Source organism: Stegostoma tigrinum, chromosome 10 (genome assembly GCF_030684315.1).
Source record: "Stegostoma tigrinum isolate sSteTig4 chromosome 10, sSteTig4.hap1, whole genome shotgun sequence".
Lineage (NCBI taxonomy): Eukaryota > Metazoa > Chordata > Chondrichthyes > Orectolobiformes > Stegostomatidae > Stegostoma > Stegostoma tigrinum.
In genome coordinates, this window is record NC_081363.1 from 89,130,234 (window position 1) to 89,151,239 (window position 21,006).

The 21,006-nt window shown below is 42.8% G+C and overlaps 1 protein-coding gene across 5 annotated transcripts in view; it reads left to right on the forward strand.

Annotated features, from left to right (window-relative positions):
- The window catches only part of LOC125455374 (RNA-binding protein 25), a 163,149-nt gene extending 144,445 nt beyond the window's left edge, over positions 1–18,704 (forward strand). For all 5 annotated transcript variants that reach the window (XM_059649380.1, XM_059649381.1, XM_059649382.1 and 2 more), the window contains one exon: positions 775–18,704. In XM_059649380.1, the coding sequence (XP_059505363.1) occupies positions 775–867 (93 nt within the window). In that variant the 3' untranslated portion in view covers positions 868–18,704. The remainder of the gene's footprint in view (positions 1–774) is intronic.
- The last annotated feature ends 2,302 nt before the right edge of the window (positions 18,705–21,006 follow it).

The following is a 21,006-nucleotide window of genomic DNA, read 5'->3' on the forward strand; positions in this document are numbered from 1 at the left end:
GGTCTCATCCCTTGCCCAAGATCTTAAACACACATCCTTAGTTCTTGTACAGTTAGCTGCTAATTCATTCTTTTTCCTTGTGTACCTTGTTGAAGCTGGTAATTAAATCTTTTTGTGGCACATAAAACAGCTGCACCCTTTCCATCCTAGCCTGCCCAAATGCACACCTGGAATTGTTCTCGTATACGTCCTGTACCGTCTTAAAGGCCTTCACATCTTGTCTGAAGTGTGGTGAGCAAAATTAAATGAAGTGCTCCAGTTGTGCTCTAACCACAGTACAAGATCATTGCTTATGTACTCAATATCGCTATTTGTTAAGTCCAAGATCCCAGATATGAGTGATTATTTTGTCAAAAATCCTGCCACCTTGACACACACACTACCCACTGTTTAGATCTGTGCCATTGAGTCTATATTCCTTCTGCCGAAATGCATCACCTCACCCTTCTCAGTGTTGAGAACTGCCACTCGTCTGCCCATGCTGCCTTGTTAACTTTAGCCAGGATTTGTGCTTATCGTTATGATCCATCCCTGTGTAAATGTGGACCAGATATGACTCTGCTTTGCTTTGAAATCGCTCCTAACACTTTGTGAGAGAGATTTAGCTAATGAATATCACTGAGAGCTCATCACAAGAAGGTGCCAGAGAATTGGGATTGGCCATGGGAACCCAGAGTGAGGTAGTATCTGCACAGGGGAGAGAACCTAGTGTGCAAAAGACAATGTTGAACTATTTTAGATTATCTTGAGCTAAATGTTATTTTTTCCCTGTAGGTACTGGATGAAGAAGCAGAAGTCTTCATAGTGAAGATGTGGAGGTTATTAATATATGAAACAGAGGCTAAAAAGATAGGACTTGTTAAATAGATTCTAATTCTTCCGCATAGGAATATGTCTCTTGGAAACATTTCTTCCATTCTTTAAAAATTGTAACTTTCAACTGTTTTCAGAGGCACTTGTGAAGCTTGTATTTTTTATTTTAGAGATAATGTGAAGCCCTGACCCTTTCCTTTGGTTTGTCATATCCCTAAATCATCCTTCTTTGTTTCATTTGAGATAAATAACTGGCTATTTTTTATAAATTGAATGCTTCTGTGTATTTTCATCACCAACACACTGATTTCTGTTTTGACGGTGTTACATTTATGGAAGGTTGTGCTGTATTGATGCAAAAAATTTGCACTTAATATCCAGGTTGTTCCTGTGATATTGGAGGAGCAGGTTTGGAATTAAGATGTTTATACATTTATTGTTTGGAAACTAGTAATTCATGAGAGAAAAACACTTTGAAAGATGCAGAAATAGTTTTCTCCTGAAACTATTGAAAATATTTTAAATGTTGCATTTTCCAGCAGGTGACAGAATAGGGTTTAAATGGCTTTGAAATAAATAAACAGGTTTGCCAATGACTTAGTTGACTTTTTAAAGAGACCTGTATCCCCTTTTGTTGCCAACATAGGTTTAATTTAAATGTGTTTTGAAATCAAACCTTCATAAAGTTTTACATTTACCATTTTTTACATAGCCAAAATTGTCTGTGATGAGAATACAAGGACAGGCTATTGTTTTGTCAGCCTCGTACAGTTACTTTGGGGTGAAGTTTTAATAAACTAAATGACCTCTGTTTGTAAAGGGTGTAATGTGTTTTGAGCTATAATATCATGGCTTCATGGTTAGCTTAGAAATACAACCTATGTAGGTCCATTAAAAGGAATGCTATCTCTTTAATGGGTCTTTGATCTTGGGTAGCTGTACCCCAAGACACGATTTATTTAGCTCTGGAATGGTTGGAAGGCTTTTATTTTAGAAGGTCTTTCAAAACAATGTTGAGCAGTCTTGGATGATGTGAGGGACTCCTATCTGCCACTGCAATTGTTTTTCATAAAATCAGAAGTTTTCTGTGGAGTCATGACATGCTGTGACATAATTTGGTTTTTGTTGCAATTTGTTTTTTTAAAAAGGAGTGTGGAACTCTTGGCTTGACAGTGTTGCAGATACCACGTCACAAAAAAGAACAGCTCATTGCAAGAAATAGAACTATTGTTTATGTATGTAGATGATTAATAACCTTTCCAATAAAGAAAGTGAAGTTAATTTTGCTAATACCAGTTGAACATTACAAGCAGGAATTAGTACTGCAAAGAATGTTAACAATAGAATTTTGCTTTTAAAATCAGTCTGTTTCCGTATTTCCTCTAGACTTAGTTTTTTTTGTTGTTTCAAGGAATGTAAACATTTGGTCAGCATTTTCTGCCCATCCCTAATTGCCTCGAACGATAAGCTGCATTGTTGAACGACAGTGTTAAGAGCAGAGTTCTTGCAAGTTGGAAATTGTCAGGTGCAGGTTAAGGAAATGGAAGGGAAGGACAGCTTTGGTTGACTTTTGAGGGCTTTATAATTACTTGCTTTCCCAACAATTGAAATCTGTTAATTATGGATTGATTGAAGTCAGTTTCTGTGTGTTCAACTGGCTTGCAATCTGCATTTTCACTCTTTACAAAAGGTTACATAAAAATTAATTTTATTTTTCTTGAAGTAGCATTTTTGAAATTGTTATAATCACATTGGTAGAAGTTTCTTTTGTGGCTTTTATGGCATTGTACCTACTATTGCTGACCAGCGACTCATGCATAAATTTCCTGGGTTAATTCATGCAAATTCTGTAATGTGGATGTATGGAAACAAAGCATTTGGACAGGCAGTTTATTTTGGGGTGTGTTGGAAATAATGAACACAGACTGAAAGCAGATCAAAGTGCAGTGGAGATACTGTTGCACTGTACTGTTACTGTTGGTGATGATTCCCACTGTTTACTATCTGTTGCCAAAATTATGGTTTCAAGCCAAAAAAAAACACACATGCAACTTGACTTACCCAAATCTCCAAGCCCAAAGGGGCATGAGAAATGGCCCTTTGGGAGACTCCTAATTGGTGCCAGCAAATCACCCCAGGTTATTACATATGCCATGACTCCCATTTTAGCAATGAAAGCTGAATAAATAATCTGTTGTGTCAATCCTATCCAATTGTCTTTTTAGGATCAGGTTAAAAAGCTGAATTATGATTTTATTTTTCTCCATAACAAGCTCCTACATTAGGAGGAATTGTCCTGAATTAAGAACCCTTGAATACATTTTATTCGAAGGACTAGTGTCTATTTGGAGCAACAAGACTATTCTGTTAATTAACATTTTTGGTTTCTAACTTATTTCTGAATAGGTTTCACAATTTTCATGAGCCATAAAAGCACAAGCAATAGAGCTTCATATATTTGAACACAACCAAGTTTGGTTTACTAATACTCTGAGACAGTTCAATTTTGTACATTTTTTAATAACTATTTCACTGGCTGCATGGGTGGTTTGTCTGATCAACAGTTGCTTCCACTTTGTCACAATTGAAGCCAACCTTTTGAAGGTAACGCTTCAGTTATTTAAGTCATAGTTACACTCACAGTTGTAACAACAGTGCAGAAGTATGTTGATCATCTTACTTACAATACTGTGTTTTGTTACATACAAAATATAAGTTTTTAAAGTTTGTTCAAGGAATGTGGGCATCCCTAATTGCCCACAGGAGAGTTAAGAGTCATCCACATTCCTGTGGGTCTAGAATCACCTGTAGGCCAGAACAGGTGATGATTTATGATAACCAATATCCTAGTCACCAATAGGCAGGGTTTTTAAGTTTTCTGAATTCAAACTTCACCATCAAATAGTGAGATTTTGAGCTCATGCCCTAGAACATCAGGGTGGCACAGTGGCTCAGTGGTTAGCAGTGTTGCCTCCCAGAGCTTGGGACCCAGGTTCGATTGCACCCTCCAGCGACTGTCTGTGTGGAGTTTGCATATTCTCCCCATGTCAGTGTGGGTTTCATCCAGTGGTCCAGATTTCCCCCACAGTCCAAAGATTTGCAGGCTAGGTGGATTGGCCTTGCTAAATTTCCTGTGGTATTCGGGGTGTGTACATTAAGTGGGCTGTAGGAGATGGGTCTGGGTGGGATGTTGAGATGGTCAGTATGGATTTGTTGGGCTGAAGGGCCTGCTTCCACACTGCGGGCATTCTGTGACTTTTCTATGATTAGCTTGAGGTCTGGATCACTTGTCCAATGGTGTTACTACTTCACTACTGCCTCATCATTAAACCTGTGTTTTGCAACGGTTCTTTATACACCTGCTAGTTTAACATCTGCATGCCCTCTATTCATATGCCTATACTGTGCACATCTGTCCTTTTTAAATAGAAGCACACCTATCCTTCAATTACCCTGGGTACACATCTAGCATTTATAAAGCAGTCCTATAAAGACCTAACTGTTACACATGTACCCTCTTTGTCCGTTATAAAGCAGCTTGCGACATACTACCATTTATATAACCACTTGATGCATTTATTTGTTTTTTTTGTTCTGGAAAGTGGGCTGTCATGGATCTTCAATACTGATGCTCATGAACATTTCATTTAGTTCAGTGTGTCATCATGAATTCTTGCTGCTGATGCCCTCTCCTGCATTTTTAGATTGATCTTCCCTTCTAGTAACTGTCTTCCACTACCTTCTGCTCTGATGTTGTGACCAAAATACTGTATTACTGAAAAAAGATGTTTTGTTAAACTTTTTGATCTTTTGTTAAACTGTCATCAGGACTGTTTGCAAGAAAAACCAAAGAGAAGGCATTTATACAATACAGAGAATTAATAGGCTAAATTTAAACCAAGCTTGGCTGTTAACTGTCAGTCATCACCAATTAGCACATTGTCCATGGTATTACCTCTACTAATCAGCACACTTGTCAACCCAATCAGTGTTCATCTCTGACCGAGTACGTGTTTTTTCCTTTACTTTTGTATTTCTTACCAATTATTATCCAATGAATGCAAGATCAAAGGCCTTGTCAAAGTGTCTTTTTATCAGGAATATTAAAATAACTGTAACCCAAAAGCTGCAGGAACAGCATCTCAAATATTTTACTTTGATACCCTTGGGCTGCAGGGTTCCCATGTGGACTTCACCACAAGCTTCGAAATTTCCCCTTCCCCGACCGCATCCCAACACAGCCCAGCTCGTCCCCGCCTCCCTAACCATTCCTCCTACCTACCAGCCTCATCCCGCCTCCTTGACCTGTCCATCCTCCCTGGACCGACCTATCCCCTCCCTGCTTACATTCACCTTCACTGGCTCCATCCCCACCTCTTTGACCTGTCTGTTTCTTCTCCACCTATCCTCTCCTCTCCTCTATCCACCTCCCCCTTTCCCTATTTATTTCAGAATCCCTTTCCCCTCCCCCATTCCTGAAGAAGGGTCTTGACCCGAAACATCAGCTTTCCTGTTCCTCTGCTGCTTGGCCTTCTGTGTTCATCCAGCTGTACATATTGTTATAGCCTTTTTCTTAATGTTCTGCACAGTTTGTCTTCTGCATGTCTTTGAAATCCTGGATGAGGCAAGTTGACCAGGGCTTCAATTTATTATAATCACCTCTTGTTGCTGCTCTGTGTGCGCCCGCTTTTCGTGTTTAGTCGTTGATAAATTTGCTTTGTTAACTCAGGAAAGTCTGAGATTGGCTCCTTTTCAAAATATGTTTATTTGGGTCTGAGGGAAAGCAGAAGTGCCTGTAAATTAACCTTGTTGAAATCAACCAAGTAGCTGGGTAAATAAAGGGAATGCAGTTCACCTTTCCTTGCTCAGGATCTCTGAGTTATTCCCCAGAACATTAACAAAATTGGAACCCTTAAGGAGGGCCTGGGCATAACACTGGATATCAGCAATTTAAACAATTTCTCCAGCTCTGAATTGTTAGAGAGTTCGTTTTATGTCCAGTATGACTCCTCCTCAGAACGGCTCATTTTATTTCAGTTCTTTGCAATCCTAGGAGAAGAAAGTTGACCAGAGCTTCTATTACTGCTCAACTGGCCACAGGCTCCTGCTAATTGTGTGATCGTGTAATCTTGGATGATAACAGGATCTAGGTGTGTGAGACCTCCCATGAACTAAAGTGACAAGGCTCACTGTTAAACCTTGCCAAAATAATTACAGACACTTGAATGAGATCTCAGATGAGTAGCACCTATTGGAACAGTACCATTGGAGTTGGGATGCCTCGTTGCATCGGTACAGAACAATGGTGAGACCACTTTGAGTAGTACATTGAGTCTGGTTGTCCTTCTACAGGAAGGATATTATTAAATTGGAAACAATGCAGAAAAGATTTAAAGATGTTCCCAGGACTGAAGGGGCTGAGTTACAAGGAGAAGCTGGATAGTCTGAGGCATTCTTCCCCAGAGGTAGAGGGTTTAGAACATTACAGCACAGTACTGGCCCTTCGATGTTGTGCCAACCTGTCATACCGATCTGAAGCCCCTCTAACCTACACTATTCCATATGCTTGTCCAAGGACAACTTAAATGTACTTGGAGTTGGCGAATCTACTACTGTTGCAGACAAAGCGTTCCATTCCCTTACTACTGAGTAAAGAAACTACCTCTGACATCTGTCCTATATCTTTCACCCCTCAATTTAAAGCTGTGCCCCCTCGTGCTCGCCGTTACCATCGTAGGAAAAAGGCTCTCCCTATCTAACCCTCTGATTATTTCATATGTCTCAATTAAGTCACCTCTCAACCTTCTCTCTAACAAGAACAGCCTCAAGTCCCTCAGCTTTTCTTCGTAAGATCTTCCCTCCATACCAGGCAATATCCTGGTAAATCATAAAATCGTAAGTGGTATGGATAAGGTGAATAGTAAAGTTCTTTCCCCTAAGGTAGGGAAGTCCAAACCTTGACGGCATAGGTTTAAGGTGAGAAGTGAAAAATTTTAAAAGGGACCTTAGGGGTAACTTTTTCACATACAGTGGTATGTATATGGAAGGAACTGCCAGAGAAAGTGGTAGATGCTGGTACAGTTACAGATCCAGTTAAACATTTAAAAGATATTTGCATGGGTACATGGATAGAACAAAGAAAATTACAGCACTGGAACAGGCCCTTCAGCCTTCATAGCCTGTGCTGATGCAGATCTATCTAAATCCGTTGTCGATTTTCCAAGGATCTGTATCCCTCTGCTCCCTGCCCATTCATGCATCTGTCTAGATACATCTTAAATGATGCTATCGTGCCCGTCTCTACCACCTCCACTGGCAATGTGTTCCAGGCACCCACCACCCTCTAAAGAACTTTCCATGCATATCTCCCTTAAACTTTACCCCCCTCACCTTGTATTCATGACCCCTTGTAATTGAGTCCCCCACTCTGGGGTAAAAGCTTCTTTGCTATCCACCCTGTCTATACCTCCATGATTTTGTAGACAGCAATCAACCTCTGTCTTTCTAATGTAAATAATCCTAATCTACTCAACCTTTCTTCATAGTGAGTGCCCTCCATGCTAGCCAACACCCTGGTGAACTTCCTTTGCACCTTGTTCAAAGCATCCACATCCGTTCGGCAATGTGGCGACCAGGACTGTACACAGTATTCCAAATGTGGTCAAACCAAAGTCCTAATGCAACTATACATGACCTACCATCTCTTCTTGTACTCATTACCTGTTGGATGAATGAAAACCATGTTGTATGCTGCCTTGACCTCTCTGACCTGCACTGCCACCTTCAGGATACAATGGACTTGAACACCCAGATCTTTGTGCATCAATTTTCTCTGGATAGGAAAGGTTGAGAAGGATATGGCCCAAACACAGGCAACGGGGCCTACTTTAATTTAGGAAGCCTGATAGACGTGCTGAATTGGACTGAAGAGTCTATTTCCATTCTCTGTGGCTGTCTGCATCTTGAATACATTCAGCTCATCAGTAGTCTGTGTGTTGTTCATGTCTTTAAGATGGAGATGGCATGAATGTTCCTCTTAGGGTGGCTGGTCTAGAGAGCAGTCTTCTCCAGAGAGCAATGGAGACTGGGTCATGAAGTTTTGTTCAGGCTGAGTTAAATGGATTGTTGATTTGAAAAGGGAATGGGAGGATATTCAGGAAAGGCAAGAAGCTGAAACTGAGCCCGTAATCCAATCAGTCCTACCCTGGTGGATGAAGGACAAGTGAATGATTCCTGATTTGTATATGTGCTACAAATGACACAATGTATCAGATTTTACCTTGTACATGGGCTCTGTTTCTTTTTGATGATAACATGTACATCAACTGTCAAAGCTGCTCTTGGCTACCATAGAACCAAGAAAATTACAACACGAACAGGTCCTTTGGCCCTCTAAGCCTGCACTGATATGCTGTCCATTAGAACTAAAACCCCCTACCCTTCCGGGGACCATATCTCTATTCCCAGCCTCTTCATGTATTTGGCAGGATGCCCTCTAAAAGTGAGTGTTTAAAGAGAATTTTGATTCTTCTTCAGATTTTACTGTCATTTTTCCATTGTCTGTGACAAAATGCCCAAAGCATGGGCGATCATTTGGTCGTTGTGACTTGCCTGTTGACTTCAGTTCTCACTTGTGGGCTTTGGTTGCAATTTGGCACCATCATTGTCTTCATATTCACTCTTAACCCATGACCATTATTCCTGCATGTCACTTTGTTTGCAATTTCCTGACACTACTGTCTTCTCAAGGGCACCTAGGGACCAGCAATAAATCCTGGCCAGCCAGCAATGTCTATGATCGAGGACTCCTTTATGAATGTAAGAACAAATTCATTTGAGGAAATGCTTATGCCGTCAATTCAAAACTGCCCCTTTAGCCCTAAATATTGTCAAACATTCAATGTAAAAATGAAGTAATTGATCATCAAAAAATCCTGAACCGAGTGGCAACAGCATTTATTGCATAAAGTTTAAAATGTTTCACTGAAGATCAAAAATTGTTATGTTCGTAAGTTTCATCAGAACAAAAAGTTGAACTCTGAAAATACCAAACCTTTACGTAAAGTATTTTTAAGTTAACAGCTGCATATGCACTGTGGCACGTCACAAGAGTAAAACTTGAATAATCAAATAATTCCAGAAAATCAAGAAGATTTGTACAAGACTCAGTAATTCTTCAACCTTGATGTAAACTGTACTGCATTGAAAAATGTTCAATAGATAGGAATAAATTTTTGCCTGCAAATCAAACTGCTTACTAAACATTTCATACAAAGAGTATTGAAGAGGAGTCCTCTGTGTTTCTGGCACATAGTGCAGCTAGCAGTGTGGTTTGGTGCATGTGGGACTTTGAGTCAATCACTTGCCTTAGAATCTAGAATAATTACTGCAAGTTCTTCAACAATATCAGATGCTTAGTGAGGTTTAATTGTAATGGGTAGGCAGTTAAGTCTCTTTGAGGAAAGTAAAAGCCATTTCTTCTGAGGGGTGGGGTAGCTGAGGTTTAATTAGCTAATTGTGGCAAAAATTAATGGGGGTGGGAGCTCATCATCTCCAAGAGCTGGGCAATTATTAAGGGCTTAACTGAAGTACCTGTGGTACTGGGAGAAAGAAGGGAATGAATGATCACTAGCCAGTGCAGGAGTCCCCTGCACTTTACTGACACATCAGACACATTGAGAGCTAAGGAAATGGTTAGTGCCTCTAAGGGAATACAGTCAGTGCTAGGATTCTGGCATTGCAAGAGGCCTTGTAGGGGAGGAAGAAGAAAGAAAGTGCAATATTGGCATATAATCCTATACAAGAAAGATGTTGTGAAACTTGACTTAAGGGTTCAGAAAAGATTTTCTATTTAATTATAGAATCCCTACAGTGTGAAAACGGGCCCTTTGGCCCAACAAGCCCACAATGAGCCTCCCCTCCCCATCAAACCATCCCTCTATAACCCACTGAACCCACACATGCCTGAACAGTGCAGGCAGTTTAGCACAGCCAATCCACCAAGCCTGCACGCCTTTGGACTGTGGGAGGAAACCTACACAGATACAAGGAGAAAATGCAAACTCCACAGTTGCTTGAGGGTAGAATTGAACCAAGGCTCCTGGCACTGTGAGGCAGCAGTGCTAACCACTGAGCCACATTCATTTACAAGGATGTTGGCAGGGTCAGAGGGTTTGAGCTATGGGGGGAGGCTGAATAGGCTCAAGCTATTTTTCCTAGAGTGTTGGATGCTGAAGGGTGACCTTTATAGAGATTTATAAAATCATGAGGGGCATGATAGGGTAAATAGACAAGGTCTTTTTCTTGGGGTGGGGAGTCAAAAAGGTTGGGAGGAAATATTTAAAAGGGATGTAAGGGGCAACTTCAACAAGCAGAGAGTGGCGCATGTGTGGAATAAGCTGCCAGAGGATGTTGTGAAGGCCATTTAAAAGGCATATGGATGGGTATATGAATAGGAAAGACTTAGAAGGAAATGGGACTAAATTTAACTAGGATATATTTGGTTAGCATGGATGAACTGGACCAAAGGGTCTGTTTCTGTGCTGTACATCTGACTCTGACTATTTAGAGGAACAGAGGCATTTCTGTGGTACGGGCTCCACTGCAGTATCGTATGTTACTAGGGTTGGGGATATCACTGATATCACAGGGCATTCTAAAAAGTGGGGAGGAGGAAGGTGATGAGAGAGACCATGTGCTACACATTGATACCAACAATATAGGTAGAACAAGGGTTGAGGCCTTGCATAAAAGAATTTAGAGACCTAGGCAGAAGACTCGAGGACAGGCCCTCGAGTTGTAATCTCAGGATTACTCCCATTTCCACATTTTAGTAAGCACAGCATTGGAGAATAGAGCGGATGAATGCCTGATTTGAGTTGGTGTAGGAGGGTGGGTTGTGGATTCCTGGATCATGGGTTTATTTCTGGGAAAAGTGGGATATGTACAAGTGGTTAGCACTGCTGCCTCATACTGCTGGGCACCAATTTTCAATTCCACCTGTGGGAACCCTAGAGGAGGAGTTTGCACATTCTACCTGTGTCTACTTGGGTTTCATCCCACGTGCTCCAGTTTCCTCCCACAGTCCAAAGATGTGCAGACCAGGTGGATTGGTCATGCTAAATTATTCAGTGTTCAGGGATGTGTAGCTTGGGTGGGTTATAGGCGGATGGGTCCAGTTGGGATGCTCCGAGGGTCAGTGTGTGGATTTGTTGGGCTGAAGGGCCTGTTCCCACACCATAGGGATTCTATTCTATTCTAATTGCAATGATTTGTACCTAAATGGTTAAGACTAAAATTGGGCCCTTTGAGTCAGAAATGGATGAATTTATTACGGGAAACAAGGGAATGGCAGAAGAGTTGAATAGGTACTTTGGATCTGTCATCACTAGGGAAGACGCAAGTAATCTCCCAGATGCAATAGTGGCTGAAGGACCTAGGGTAATTGACGAACTGAAGGGTATTTATATTAGGCAGGAAATGGTGTTGGACAGACTGTTCGGTCCGAAGGCTGATAAGTCCCCGGGACCTGATGGTCTGCTTCCCAGGGTACTTAAGGAGGTGGCTCTAGAAATTGTGGACGCGTTGGTAATTATTTTCCAAGGTTCTATAGATTCATGATCAGTTCCTGCAGATTGGAGGGTGGCAAATGTTGTCCCACTTTTCAAGAAAGGAGGGAGAGAGAAAACAGGAAATTATAGACCGGTTAGCCTGCCGTCAGTGGTGGGAAAGATGCTGAAGTCAGTTATAAAAGATGAAATTACGACTCATTTGGATAGCAGTAACAGGTCGGAGTCAGCATGGATTTACCAAGGGGAAATCGTGCTTGACTAATCTTCTGGAATTTTTTGAGGAAGTTTCTATGAAGATGGATAAGGGAGAACCAGTGGGTGTAGTGTACTGGACTTTCAGGAAGCCTTTGATAAAGTCCCACATAGAAGATTGGTGGACAAAATTAGGGCACAGGGTATGGGAGGCAAAATACTGAGTTGGATTGAAAATTGGCTGCCTGACAGGAAGCAAAGAGTAGTGATAAACGGGTCCCTTTCGGAATGGCAGGCAGTGACCAGTGGGGTACCACAAGGTTCAGTGCTAGGACTGTAGCTGTTTACGATATAAATGATATAGATGAAGGCATCAAAAGTAATATTAGCAAATTTGCTGATGACACAAAGTTGGGTGGCAGTGTGAAATGTGAGGAGGGTGTTATGAGAATACAGGGTGACTTGGACAGGCTAGCTAAGTGGATGGATGCATGGCAGATGCAGTTTAATGTGGATAAATGTGCGGTTATCCACTTGTGGCCAGAACAGGAAGGCAGATTACTATCTCAATGGAGTCGAGTTAGGTAAAGGGGAAGCACAACAAGATCTAGATGTTCTCGTACATCTGTCAGTGAAAGCAAGCATGCGGGTACAGGCAGTGAAGAAAGCTAATAGCATGCTGGCCTTCATAACAAGAGGAATTTAGTATAGGAGCAAAGAGGTCCTTCTGAAGCTGAACAGGGCCCTGGTGAGCCTTGATGGCCTCCATTTTTAATGACAGGAGCAAGAGAAGTAAGATTGCTAAGTTAAGGACATAAATTGACACATGGAACTGTGATGTTGCTATCATAGACAAGGTTGAGAGAGAGACACAGGATTGACAACTTACCATTCTGAGGTGCAGGATGAGGGAGGCGACAAGAAGGAGTTGCGGTGTTGTATTGTTCAGCAATCAGTTACTGCAATGTAAATGGACAATATCCTGGTAAGATTGTCAAATGAGGCTTTTTTTAGGAATTAAAAAGTCACATTGATAGGAGTATTATAGGCTCCTGAAGAATCAGTGGACAATTGAGGAGCGGGTATGTAGATAATTCACTGTGGTGTTTAGACATAGGGTGTTTATTAGATTAGATTTCCTACAGTGTGGAAACAGGCCCTTCAGCCCAACAAGTCCACACCGCCCCTTGAAGTACCCAGACCCATCCTCCTATAACATACACACCCCTGAACACTACAGGAAATTTAGCATGGCCAATCCACCCAGCCTGCACATCTTTGGACTGTGGCAAGAAACTGGAGCACCCAGAGGAAACCCACGCAGACATGGGGAGAATGTGCAAACTCCACACAGACAATTGCCCGAGGCTGGAATTGAACCCAGGTCCCTGGCGCTGTGAGGCTGCAGTGCTAACCACTGAGCCACCGTTATTAGGGAATTTCAGTTATCCTGAAGTTAATTGAGACAACCATAGTTTAAAGGATTTGGAGGGGATGGATTTCTTAATGTATACAAGAGCGCAAATGGAGTTTGCACATAAATGATCCTACAAGGGATGGTGCAATGCTGGTTCTAATTCCAGGGAATGAAGCTGGAAAGGTGGGCGAGGTGGCAGTGGGGGAGTATTTTAGTGATAGCGTCCACAACACTACTTTTTTAAATTTGTTACGGAAAAGGGAAAGGACAAAATGGCCACAATAGACGAGGAACAATTACTTGAAGGTGTACAGCAGAAGAGTGGGAGGTGGGTACAGGTCCAGTTTGACTTAGCACAATTCACAGTGCTCGTTTATTTGACTAATTTGGCATAAATTCCCACTGCATTGCTCGCTGACTTTGTGCCAGTTCAGAATCCAGTCAACAGAATATATTTTTAATTAAGTGGTCCTTGATACATTATGCCAATGGGCTGAGGAGTGGCAAATGGAGTTTAATTTGGATATGTGTGAGGTATTGCATTTTGGTAAGGCAGACGAGAACAGTTTATGGTAGGGTCCTGCATAGTGTTGTTGAACAGCGAGAGACCCAGGTCTCTGGATACATAATTCCATGAAATTTGCTCACAGATGGATGGTTAAGGTGGCATTTAGCTTGCTCAGACCATTGAGTACACAAGTTAGGAACGATATTACTAAATTGGACAGGATTCAGAAAAGAGTTACAAAAGATATTGCTGTGACTGAAGGGTTTGAGTTATAGGGAGAGGCTGGATAATGTGGGATTTTATCCACTGAACTGGATTGGTAAAGTTGCTGATACTGCTGACAGTTGTGAAAGGATACAACAGGAAATAGATGACAACATGGGCACAGACATGGCTGATAGAGTTTAATCCAGACACATGCGAGCTGATGCATTTTAAGAGGATCAAATTTAAGTGTGAATTATACTGTAAACGGCTGAACCCTTAGGAACATTAACATACAGGCAGATCTGGATATGTAGGTCCACAGTTCCTGAAAAGTAGCAACGTAGGTGGCCAAAGTGATTAAGAAGGCATATGGCATTCTTGGTTTCATCGGTCAGAGCATGGAGTACAGGAGTTGGCAAACCATGTTACATCTATACAAAATCTTTGTTAGGCCGTTTTTGGCATATTGCATGCAGTTTTGGTCACCACACGACCAGAAGGACAAGGAAACTTTGGAGAGAGTACAGAGAAGGTTCACGAGGTTGTTGCCCAGTCTCAAGGGCATTGACTATGAGGAAAGGTTAAAAAGACTAGGATTGTTTTCAATGGAAAGATGGCAGGTAAGCGGAGACCTGATTAGAGGTCTAAAAATTATGAGGCATAGATAGGGTGGACAGACAGGGACTTTTAACAAGGGTTGGAGTTTCAATTAAAAGGGGACACAGGTCTGAAGTGACAAGGCAAAGGTTTAACGGAGAAATGCGAGAAAAATTTTTCACGCAGAGTGGTAGGATCCTGGAATGTGCTGCCAGAGGTGGTGGTGGAAGCAGACATGCTGACATTTAAGAGGTAGCTGGATGGTTACATGAATGGGGAGGGAATAGAGGGATATAGTCTGGAAAATGGCAGCTTTGTTTTCTTAGTTTGGGCAGGATGTGATGATTGGCGCAGCCTTGGAGGGCCTGGTCCTTTGCCATACTTCTCTTTTGTTCTTTTGAGGATATAGTTCTTGCACTAATTGACTCCTTAATACAATACAACCTCTTTTGCAGCCTCACAGTACCAGCTGTAGATTCTGTACCTTTAAGTTGTCTATCCTGTCCCTCCTTTAACCACGTCTCTGTCATGGCAGCTGAGTGGGTGAAGGGCTTCAGATGTTCATCCAATCTGCTTAGTCACTTGCAACTTCACACTGACAAGAAATCTTCTAAACATTCAGAAGGTGGGAAGGGCTACAAAATGTTTGGAAATTGAAGTTCCACTGACATATTCCAATGAGAGACCATTCAGATACTCTCACTATGGAACTATAATCGAGCGATCATTTCAACTGGGATGGGTTATTTACCTGTTGGAAGCATGGGAAGGGATTCACTCAGCCAATCACCAGTCACATCAGCTGTTCACACTAATTGAAGGGACCTTTAAAATGCAGAGACTGTGGAAAGTATTTTAAAAGACCTAGAGGACTGATCCGTTATCACTATTTGCACTGACCTAAAAAATTTATATACTGTTACTGTGGACCTAGGTTCACACAAAGGAAGAGGCTTATTCATGCCCCTGGGAGTGTGGGAAGGGATTCAGTTGGATGCTCAACCTGCTGGACCATGAGTGGGTTCACACAATGGAGAGGTGTATGTGTTTTAAATGTCGAGACTGAGAAGTGCTTTAAATGTTGATAGGACATATGGTCCCAGGCACATGTTCACACTGATGACAGTTGCTTCAGATGTCTGTGCTGTCACACCTCAACCTTTTATAGGGGTTTACAAAATTGTGAAATGTGGAGATAAGGTGAATGACAGGTATCTTTTTCCCGAGGGTGGGTGACTATTTATAAAGTGAGAGGAGAAAGATTTTAAAAAGACATGAAGGGCAATTTTTTTACACTGATTTGCATCTAAAATGAACTTTGTCCCATCCTCTGAATGTTTGAAAGACATTTGGATAACTACGCAAGGAAAGGTGTCGAGGGACAGGGGACAGTTGTAGGCATATGGGGCTAGTTTAGTTTAGGACTATGACCACAGAGACTGTTTGGACCAACTAGTCTGTTTCCAAGCACTATGACTCTATGTTCACCTCATTCTGAAATGTAAGAGTAATAAACCCAGACAAATGTGGATTTGGGAATATTCCGAACTAGGTAAAAAGGAAGGCAAACAGTGAACAGAAAAAGACAGATGGAGCAAGAATGCACTAGGCTGAGAAGAGGGCGAGGTGGATTGTGAACACAATGAGCTGGGAACAGGGAGAGACTGTGTGTTTTGACTTCATAGAACAGGAAAAAGTCACTAGTTATCCGTTCACTCTGGCTATCCACTTTATCTATGCCTCTGAACCCCTGATCATCTTGTAAACCACTCCTCCTTCTTTGCTCTAATGAGAAAAGTCCAACCTTCCTCAGCCTTTCCTTGTAAAACCTGCCCTCCAGTCCAGGCAGCATCCTGGTACATCTCCTCTGCACCTTCTCTAAAACTTTCATGTCCTTCCTATAGTGAGGTGACCAGAATTAACAGTATATTTCAAGTGTGGTCTAACCAGGGTTTTATAGAGCTGCAGCATAATCTTACGCCTCTTAAATTTGATTTCCCCTGCCCATGAAAGCCAACGCACAATACACCTTCTTAACAACCCTATCAACTTGGGTGGCAACTTTGAGGGATCTATGGACATGAGCCCAGGGTCCCTTTGTTCCTCCACTCTGCCAAGCATGTTGCTATTAACCTTGTATTCTGCATTCAAATTCAACTTTCCAAAATGAATTACTTCACACTTTTCTGGGTTGAATTCCTTCTGCCACTTCTTTGCCCAGAAGGTCCCAGAACAAATCCCTGGGGAACACCACTGGTCACCAAGCTCTAGGCTGAATACTTTCCATCTACTACCTCCCTCTGTCTTCTGTTGGACAGCCAATTCTGTATCCAAACAGCCAAATTTCCTTGGATCCCATGCTTCCTTACTTTCAGTATGTTGTCACTCTGTTTCTCCCTGTTCAGTGTGTTCCTTTCTCCCCCCCCCACACACTTTTTACCACCTTGATGAATTATCACTCTGTCTCTCTCTGTTCCCAGTTCGGTGCGTTGTGACTCTCCCTCCATTTGGTGCATTGTCGTCCTCGCTCTGTGGCAACAGTGACAACAGTCTGTGCTGGGAACAGGGAGGACAGAGTAACAATGTTCTGAACAGGGTATGGGGGATGCAGAGTGGCGGTGCAGGGAGCTGGGAACAGGGAGAGGTGGGGAGACAGAGACAGTGAGAACACAGCTGCAGTTCAGGACAGAGAGAGTGACAAAGCACTGAATAGGGAGAGAGGGAAGAGTACACACTGAACTGGGAACACAAAGAGACAGACTGATGATGCACTGAAGGAATACAATGATGTAATATGCTGAACGGGGAACACAGACAACTTATTGAGCTGGGAACAAGGAAACACAGCGACAATACACTGAAGAGGGAGAAGGGGGCGAAAGCAGAACAGCACAGTGAGCTGGGAGAATGGGGAGACAGTGACAATGCACTGAATGGTGGTGTGGGATGAGGGAACAGATTAACGATGTATTGAGCTGGAAACTGGAGACCGAATGAGAACACACTGAACAGTACATTTGGAGAGACAGTGTAATATTGTACTGAGGTGTGGGGAGTGGGGAGACAGAGTGACAACGCACTGAACTGGGTATGGGGACAGACAGTGAACAGGGAGAATAGAGAGTGAAAGTGACAATGTAGTGAGCTGGGAACAGGGATAAACAGATGGACGATACACTGAACTGGGAATAGAGAGATACATAGTGAGCGTGCACTCAGATTTTTTAGTGAGAGAGAGAGACAGACAACACCCTCGAGTAGGAATAGGGAGAGGCAAAATGACAATGCATTGAGCTGGGAATAGGGAGAGACAAGAGCTACAACACAATAAGCTGAAAATAGTGGCAGATTGAGTGACAACACACTGGCGAACAGGGAGAGACAGAGTAACAACACACGTGGCTGGGTGAAGGGGGAGACAGTGACAACAAACCAAGCTGGGAACACGGATAGAGAGTGACAACCTAGTGAGCAAAAAATACAAGGGACACAGAGTAATAACATTTTTGAGTTGGGACTACAAACCGGGAGAGTAGAAAAGTGTTGTGGACATGGGGACGCAAATTGAAAGCACCGTGAATGGGAAGATGGAGAGATGGGGCGACGACGCGCTGAGCTGGGAGAAGGGAGACAAAGTGAAAATGCATTGAGCTGGGAGTAGGGGGAGATCTTGTAACAGCGCACACAGCTGCAACCTCTGTGTGTGCGTGAGAGACGGACAATTCACTACCCTGGGAGTAGAAAGACAGTGACATCACAGTGAGCTGGGAACAGGGAGAAACAAAGTGCCAATACACTGAACAGCAGAAGGGGGATTCAGAATGACAATGTACTGAACTGGGAACAAGAGAGACAGAGAGAGAAAAACTGATCAGGTAATAGGGGACAGCAGAGTGATAATGCACAGAGCTGTGTGAAGTGGAAGACAAACTAACTCAGAGAAAGTGGAGAATGAAAGACAATACACTTTGCTGGGAGAAGGGGGTGATGAAGTGATAATGCACTGAGCTGGGAACAGGGAGAGACAGAGTGACCACGCACTTAGCTGGGAACAGCTGTGACATTGTGAGACGGCACAGAAGAAGGAATATGGACAGAGTAACAATGGACTGATTTGTGGGAAGTGAGAGACGGAATGACAACACACTGACTTGGAAGAAGTGGGAGACCAAGTGAGAATGCACAGAGCCAGGCAAAGGATTGAGAATGAAGAACAATGCACTGAGCTAGGAACAGGGGGTGATAGAGTGACGACACACAGAACAGTGAGAAGGGGGAGACAGAGTAGCCACACCCTGAAAATGGTATACGGAGAGACAAAGTGACAATGCACTGAGCAGGGAAAGGGGAGACTGAGTAAAAACACACTGAGCTGGGTGATGGGTTATAATAAAATGTGAGGCTGGATGAACACAGCAGGCCAAGCAGCATCTCCTGAGGTGCTGCTTGGCCTGCTGTGTTCATCCAGCTTCACATTTTATTATCTTGGAATTCTCCAGCATCTGCAGTTCCCATTATCTCTGGGTGATGGGTGAGACTGAATGACAACTCGTTTAGCCTTAAACGGTGAGAGGCAGACTGAAAACGTACTGAGCTGGGAACAGAGTGACCGCACTGAACAGAGAGAAGGGAGAGACTGAAAGCAAAGACATGGAACTACGAATATTGAGAGAAAGAGAGACACTGAAGGTTGACACAGTGAGAGACTGAGTGACGAGCCACTGAGTTCAGAATAGAGGCAGACAGAGCTGCAACACCGAACTGGGAATAGAGAGAGAGAGGCATTGTTGCAAGAACAGGGAGAGACAGAGTGATAACACACTGAACTGGGATTCCGTAGAGGAAGACGGACAACATGCTGACGTGGGAATAACTCATTGCTACAGAAGGCCATGGAGGCCAGGTTATTGAGTATTTTTAAGATGGAAATAGGTCCTTGACTGTCAAGGGGATCAAGGGTTATGGGGAGAAAGTGGGAGAATGGAGTTGAGAAATTTATCAGCCATGATTGAATGACAGAGCAGACTCAATGGCCTAATCCCTGCTCCAATGCCTTAATAGAATCCCTGCAGCATAGAAAAGGGCCCTACAGCCCAACAAGTCCACACTGACCCATCCCCTTAATCTACATTCCCCTGAACACAACGAGCGATTTTACATTGTCAATCCACCTAGCCTGCACTGGTTTGGATGGTGGGAGGAAACCCATGCAGACACGGGGAGAATGTGCAAATTTGACACAGACAGTCACCCGAGGATGGAATCAAACCCAGGTCCCTGGAGTTGTGAGGCAGCAGTGCTAATCACTGAGCCACAATGCCACCAATGTCTTATGGTCTAATAGGTAGAGACAGAGTGAAAACATACTGAAATGTTGGAAAAGAGTGACAAATAGATAACACTCTGAACTGGGAGCAGGTAAAGATACAGAGGGAGAATGCTCTGAACTGGGAACAAAACAAGTCAACAAAATGCTGAACTGGAACATAGAAAGACTGTGAGACAACACACTGAACTGATATTTGAGAGAGAAAGACAGTGACAAAATTCAGAACTGGTAAAAGTGACAACACAATGAAATACAAATTTTGAGAGAAAGGGAGATGACACTCTGAACTGGGAAAACAGAAACACAGTGAAAACACTGAACTGGGAAAAGAAAGAGACAGAGTGGGAATAGGATGAGACAGAATTATACTGGGATAAGGGGGAGAGAGGGATACAACACCACTGGGAGTAGAGAGAGACAGGGAGACAACATTGAAGTGGCTGTGAAGAGTGACAAAGAGATAACACTGGCCTGGTAACGGAGAGACACAGAGAGAGATCAAACTGCACTGGTAATGGAGACAGACAGACAACAGGCTGAACTGGAAAAACAGAAAAAGACTGAAAACAGACTGAACTGGGAAAAGGGAGAGACAGAGTTACAGCACGTTGAGGTGGGAATAGGGTGAGACAGAATTACAACACACTATACTGGGATGAGGGGGATGGACACTCTGAACTGGGAGTAGAGAGAGACAGGGAGACCAGCATTGAAGTGGCTGCGAAGAGTGACAAAGAGATAATGCTCTGAACTGGTAACAGGGAGAGATACGGAGAGAGATCAAACTGCACAAGTAATGGAGACAGACAAACAAGCAACAGGCAGAACTGGAAATACAGAGAGACAGTAAGACAACACTTTGAACTGGGAATACAGAGGGACAGAGTGACCACACACTGAACTGAACATTGAACATAGAACAGTACAGCACAGTAACAGGCTCTTTAGCCCAAACTTTTACCCTAAACCTAAGGTCTACCTAACATCCACCACTACCTTATACTATTATCCATATGCCTATCTAATAGCTGCTTAAATGCTCCTAATGAGCATCCAAATGCTTCACTACCCTCTCTGGCAATACATTCCACGCCCCTACCACTCTCTGAGTAAAGAACCTACCTCTGACATCTCCCTTATATCTACCTCCATTCACTTTAAAACTATGTCCCCTCGTAAAAGCTACCTCCACCATTGGAAAAAGTCTCTGGCTGGCTACTCTATCTATACTTCTGATCATTTTGTACACCTCTATCAAGGCACCTCTCATCTTTTGTTGTTCTAAAGAGAAAAGCCCAAGCCCTCTCAACCTTTCCTTGTAAGACCTTCCCTCCATTCCAGGCAACATCATGGTACAAATCTACTGTGCACC